The sequence below is a fragment of the Ascaphus truei genome, chromosome 6 (assembly GCF_040206685.1).
Source record: "Ascaphus truei isolate aAscTru1 chromosome 6, aAscTru1.hap1, whole genome shotgun sequence".
Lineage (NCBI taxonomy): Eukaryota > Metazoa > Chordata > Amphibia > Anura > Ascaphidae > Ascaphus > Ascaphus truei.
In genome coordinates this window covers 76,686,468-76,693,265 of record NC_134488.1, presented here as the reverse complement: position 1 = coordinate 76,693,265, position 6,798 = coordinate 76,686,468, and the positions used below count along the sequence as shown (strand labels likewise).

At 39.8% G+C, this 6,798-nt stretch overlaps 1 protein-coding gene across 1 annotated transcript; it reads right to left on the bottom strand.

Annotated features, from left to right (window-relative positions):
* Nucleotides 1-2,611: 2,611 nt before the first annotated feature.
* Nucleotides 2,612-4,728, bottom strand: LOC142496496 (transcription factor HES-5-like). Its single transcript, XM_075603169.1, has 3 exons — nucleotides 4,524-4,728; nucleotides 4,056-4,236; nucleotides 2,612-3,774 (listed from the first exon to the last, which is right to left on the bottom strand). Exons 1-3 carry the CDS (start codon nucleotides 4,578-4,580, stop codon nucleotides 3,536-3,538), a joined length of 477 nt encoding a protein of 158 aa, XP_075459284.1. The 5' UTR covers nucleotides 4,581-4,728; the 3' UTR covers nucleotides 2,612-3,535.
* Nucleotides 4,729-6,798: the final 2,070 nt, after the last annotated feature.

The window sequence follows — 6,798 nt, the reverse complement described above, 5'->3', positions numbered from 1 at the left end:
TTATCAGTGTTCATTGAGGGGATTCGTATAGTTTGTGTTTTCCTTACCTATACTGCTAGTTCAATTGACTTAATAGGCCCTTTAAGACCTCAGAAAGTCCCTTCAGGCTGTGTAAATGTGTTGTGTATGATGCGTACAAAAATATCTCCCACTGGAAAACATTATTTGCAGTGAGTCTGCTTCAGCACGTTTAGTAACACCTCACTTACGAAATATCTACACACCAATAGCAAACTGGCAAAACACTATGAAGTGACAGAAACTGTATACAGTACAGTACTCCTAATAGAGCAATCACGATAATACAAAAAAGGTTGGTGCAACCAGAGCAATAAAGGGAACCCTAATTCCCTCAATGAAAAGAACAAAAGCAAAACGTTCCCAGCACTCAGAGGAAAAAGGAATGACAAGAATCCGTCCAAATTAATTTTTACTAGTATGAATATGATAAATACATCAGTGCCCCATGTGTATAATGGAGGGAGGAGGGGGGGAGGAGAGAAGGGAGGAGAGGGGGGGAGGAGAGAAGGGAGGAGGGGGGGGAGAAGGGAAGAAGGGGGGAGAAGGGAAGAGGGGGAGAAGGGAAGAGGGGGGGAAGGGAAGAGGGGGGGAGGAGGATTGGAGGGAGGAGAGATGGGAGGATTCCGGGGTTCCACAACCAAAAAAGGGTTGAAAACCACTGCTCTAGAGCAATGGCAGCAAACTTTCTCTAATGCAGGGGTGCACAAACTTTTCCCCGTGCGCACCCCTGCCTGCTGTCCTCGGCGCCCCTTCCCCCCTGCTCAACCACAGCGTCAAATGATACGCGGGTATTGTCACCTGGGAGTTAATTTAAATGCTTGGGGGGAGAGCGTGGGACCTCTATAACTGCCATGCCCCCCCCCCCCCAGAACATCTAGCACCCCCCCCCCCCCCCAGTTTGCGCACCGCTGCTTTAATGCATCAGACAGTAACACTGAAGCATCAGAGCAAGTTTTGTTGCTATTGTTCATGTGTTATTGGGGACTTTTTTCTCCACTCTAGAGAGGTCAAAGGGAGGTACCACGTGCATTATCACACGTGGGAAAGGACCTGAAGGGGGTCATTCTCCCTCAAAACATCGCCCCCCCCCCCCCTGTTTGCTGCATCTGTTTTGTTCTCTCTTTTCCCCCTGTTTCCCCCTTGTTTTCTCCAGCTGTTCAGTGAGCCGCTGCAACACTTTGGACCTACCGGGTGCCTCCCACCTTTAGGATAGGATAAGTATCCCTACTTCTGTTGCACAATTTATAGAAAGGAACATTATCAGCAGCTTTTGTTCTTAGACTGTTTATTTAATATCGTGTATTGTTTGGTGTTGCTGTTTATCTCTGTTGCTCATGTCTGCATTGCTGTCTGACATTGTCCTTATATACATGGGGCACTGATGTATTTATAATATTCAAACTAGTACAAATTCATTTGGACGGATTCTTTTCATTCCTTTTTCCTCTGAGTGCTGGGAACATCCCCTGCTTTTGTACTATGCTGTGATAGGTACAAGCTATAAATAACCAACTTCATATCTACACCCTGTGAAAGTATCGAGTGCTGTTTATTTTCTTTGATTTGATATAAAATAACATATTTTGCAAAGGGTATCATACACGTTACATATGACTGCTCTACTCAGAAGAATAACCCCTGATAACTAAAGTGTTGTGTTCTTTTGTTTCTATCTCTCATGGTTCAAATGTGATTGGCTTTGGATCTTTGTAAATAGAATGCAACAGGCTTATTTATTTAATTGCATAAATAAATGTTTAGCGTTGCTTTTCTCAGAATGATCACTAGGTGGCAGTTTTGTGACTCTAAGGTACTGTAGTGTAAAATCCCACATCACCATCTGAAGAGCACAGTAAGATTTAAAAAATGTAATGCTAGATTCTCTACCCAATTTATAACTCTCAGGCCTACAGTATGACAAATGTTTACAAAAGTTTTAGAATAATAACCCATCCATATTGAAATTGCTATTGGACAGTATCTTTGCACCTCAGATTATTTTACCAAGTAGCACACCTCAACATCTTTGTGTTGTATTTAAATTGAGGTTGCTACAAGTCCAGAATTGGCTATCAAGTGGCTCCTGATCACTGAAATATTTGCCAATCTCATAGTCCAGGAGTGGCCAACTCCAGACCTTAAGAGCCACCAACAGATCAGGTTTTAAGGATATCCCTGCTTCAGCACAGGTGGCTCAATCAATGACCGAGCCACTGATTGAGTCACCTGTGCTTAGGTAAGGATATCCTTAAAACCTGACCTCTTGGTGGCTCTTGAGGCCTGGAGTTGGCCACTCCTGCACTTATCGTTTGAGAAAAAAGTTAAATAAAACAGAAATGTCTCAATCTTGCTTTGTGACCTGAATCTACTTGGTAGCCTTATTTAGGTCGCCCGTGAATTGTCCTAAAAGCCCCTTCTAGTTTGCATCACTGAATCAGTTTCTCTTCTTCCCCTCATTGACTTGTGTGAGATGTTGTTGTGTGTATATTTATATTTACATACAGTATGGATGCAGAACTGCAGTGGGAAAGAAATCAACTTACAGTAACATATAGATTTTTTTTATAAATTTTATTTTAATTCTCATTGAAATATAGATACCAAAAGTGCATATACTATATGCATAAAAAATGAAATTGCAAAGTACACTTCATTAGAAAAACATTTTGCAATTAAGAGAGGCAAATCAGGCTTCCAAAATGAAATACGTTGTCATCTCTTACACATATTCTTTACCATAAAGCATAGATAATATAACTATTTTTATCAAAATAGCAAACTGTAGAAATATTCCACATACTTTGTCACATAACCCTAATTAGTATTGACCCATTCACAGACAGAATAGCCTGCATCACATTGCAAAGCAGAAGGGTTTAATATTTCCCTTAACACCTTCACTATTCAAGTTCTCTGTCAGCCCTGACAATTGTGTACTCTGCAGAGCCATACAGTATATTGTGAAAGGATAAGAAAAGAAAATTTAACATATATCAACTTATAAATAAAGCCATACATGCAACATGTACCTTGCAGACTAGAAAAAGGGTTATCATTTAACATTTAAAGCACTTAGCTTTTACATTCACAAATTTGAGTTTTCTCATACTAGTGTGTATATATAAAATAGATTTATAGTTTGTAATCTTACTGACAGTGTACTATATACAACTTATAAACCTTTACTGAAATACTTCACTTTGAAGGAAAATACAACCCCACCTGGGAGTTTCTCTTTTTAACATGTAATATACTACAAATGTTGCAAACAACAATACATTAGAACAGAGCGTTGGGATTGTTACCAGTCCCACGTAATTGAGACTCAGCTTAAAGAGTCCATCCAGCCACACTCCATTTTCTTTTTTTAACATATGCCAACCCCTCGCAAAAGAGGTTCAGGAAAATATTTCCTACAGAACAAGAGGACAATAATTGTGACTAAGTCACCACATCCTCTGGATTTCACAAGTACAGTAAATGTCCTCCATCAAAAAAAAAAGGATCTACAGGTCTACCATGGCCTCCAAAGAGTGCTACTGTTATGTGTATCTGCTTGCTTGGAATGGCAGTGTCTGACCGGAGACAGTGCAGAGATGGTGGTTGCCCCCCTTGCATGGAAGTGGTTCATCAGCTTTTCCTGAGTTTCCTGCTGCTTTTGGTGGAGTGTCAGAAAGTCCAGCACCTCCTCATAACACCTGGAGTACCCGTCCTTGAAATCCACCTTTACGTCCTTATTATGAGGGACTGTATCTGGGAGAAAGAAAAAGGGGAGACAATTTAGAGACACATCCAACACTTACACAAGACAGTATCGAAAATGTTCCAACATGCAATATAACATGGGCAATTGTATTGCATTCATAGGACTTTACCTAATGGGCCTTACAAATTAAAAAAAAAGATACATTTTCATTATTGTAAATGATTATAAAGTATAAGTCATTGCTTTGTGGACTGGGCATACATTACAATTTGTAGCAGTAAATCACAGGCTCTTTGCCTTGAGAGGGCAAATGAGAATCAATACTCACTTTTTGTTTGAGATAGTCTCTGCTGCCTCAGGTAGGTGACTGTCATCTCGAGTATATCTGCTTTCTCCAGTTTGACATTGGGTTGCTGCTTGTGGAATTCTGTCTCCAGGAGCAGTTTCAGGTGCTCAATGCTGCTGTTAATCCGGTCTCTGCGCATCTTCTCCACAGCAGGCTTTCTTAACTGTAAAAATAAAAAGATGCACAGCATTAATACATTGCCCACTCTTGACTATGTATGTATTGCTATACCTATACTTGATATAGCTTATCATGCTAACATTTGATAGAAACTTTGCCTGCTCCAAGCATACTCTACAATCAAATGTAAGGTTAACACTAAACCATATTTCTATTACAATTTTCCCTTTTCATTCAATCACTGATATAAGTAACTAAATAACATTTTAGCAATGCATCCCTCTGCCTGTACAGTGCTTCATACGTATTCACAAAAAGCCATCAGCTTACCTTGTTTTTTTCCTTTGGCGTCAGCTTGTTGTGATCCAAGAAAGTGTTAGGTGCCATCTTTCAGAGATGGTGACTTTTTTTACTTGTGGGATTCCCTTTGACAAATGTGCTGGTTGCATGTGAATCTGCCTTCTATTTATACTTCCCAGACTGGCTGAAGATACGTGGGCTCTGGCTTTTTAGTGTTTCCCACAGTCTGCAGCCAATCAGCAGAGTTGGGAGGACAATAGAAGAAGCATCCATTATGTCATGCTGTATTGACAGTGAATGGCTTGGGTATAATAACCTACTCTCAGAGGAGCAGGTGGGGAGTGTGTGAAATGGGATATAGTGCGATGAGAATGACGTGACCTAAGCTGGAAAAAAGCTGCCTTTGCTAGTGGTGGGCTGCTGACTGATGCCACAGATCAATAGCATTCTGGCAACACACACTTAACAATCCCTAGCAATTCATGAATTTAGCTGCATTTTGCTCTTGGCGGGAAACAGCTAATCACCACAGACATCTGAATGTGGAAACACTTTAATCTCTGATGACACACGTGCAACACATGCTCAACAGTATCTTGAATACTGAAAGTGTAGTTATATGGAGGCCTGCACTTTCTCATAGACAAATTCACTGGTACTGTTAGAACACACACACACACACACACACACTGTATATACAGTACTGTATGTGTGTGTGTGTGTGTGTGTGTGTGTGTGTGTGTGTGTGTGTGTGTGTGTGTGTGTATGTATATATATATATATATATATATACATACATACATTCACACACATACATATATACACACATATATATATATATATATATATATATATAAGCCCCCAGAAGAAGCAAAGGGTGCGAAACGCCGTTGTCTTTGTGTGCACTACCCCAGGATCCCACTTTATCTGCTGTGAATCTCCGTTGCATCAATACCACAGACTTTTTGCCATTCATACCACCTCAGGATCTTACAACTAGGACATATCTTACATGATGATCTGCAAGTATACATAGTGCTCAGCTATTCATATAGTGGTTATTTCATGCACTTTTACCTGCTTTTTCTGTGACCCAGGTGGTATTGTATTGGCAATCAACATAATTAGCATATGTAAGATCACAGCACACAGCTTACACAATTTTTGACCGGCCGGTCATTATATACATCTCAGGAGTTTATTATTTCTCCTGGGTAGTAATATTCTGCTCTTATTATACATAGATTCAGGATCACAACATTGTTTTTCTGTATCATGTATTTTTGATAGCTGTAGGGATCCCATGGGGACTGTTTTAACTTTTGTATTTTGTTTGTGTATCCATGTCCTTGAATAAACATTTCTTTATTATTATTTTTGCTTGAGTGCTTTAAGTGGGACACTTTTTTCTTTCTTCTTTTCTCAGTATTTCATATTATTGTCCCCAGCACAGTCAATTAGTTGCTACTATATATTCTGTTAGCATTACACCACATTATTGATTTAAGCAATTCAGTGTTATTTTTTAGTTAGTTGCAGGTTCATGTTTTTTGCTGTTTACACACACACACACACACACACACACACACACACACACACACACACACACACACACACACACACACACACACACACACACACACACACACACACACACACACACACACACACACACACACACACATTTTTTACCCACCATAACTTAACTAATGTGTGGTGGATACCTATCCAAGCTTCAAATTGCAAAGCCAGTATAACCAGCCTCACACTGATGAGACCCAAAAGGTTGAAACAGCTGTCTGTGAGTAGGTTTACTGGCTATGCATCTTAACCCAGGCTGTGCTAAAAAAGCTGTGCAATGCAGCAAGCATAAGCTTAAAGGGGTTCATGGCAAAATGGATTTGACGCAAAAGGTGGCACTGGGTGCTCATTTGCATGTCATTTCCCAGAATCCCTTGCTGTAGTGGAAGCACTGTATGCTGGGTGATAATGGTGAAAGGCAGGATTGCTGACCTGTCTAAGACATGCAAATGAGCACACAGTAATATTTCCATTTGAGATGTATATGTATTTGTGTGTGTCTGTGTGTGTGTGTCCAATAAACACAGAAGAACATGTACATATTTGTATTTCACTAAGGTAGTTCCCCTCAGACATGCTGATGGAATAAGACTAATAAAAATAAAAAATAAACAGTATTAAAGTTAGCAACGAAAAATACCTTTTTCTTGGTATTTCACTTAATAAAAAAATCACACATATTACAATACACACCTATATTTATGCCTATTATACCTCCACTTTC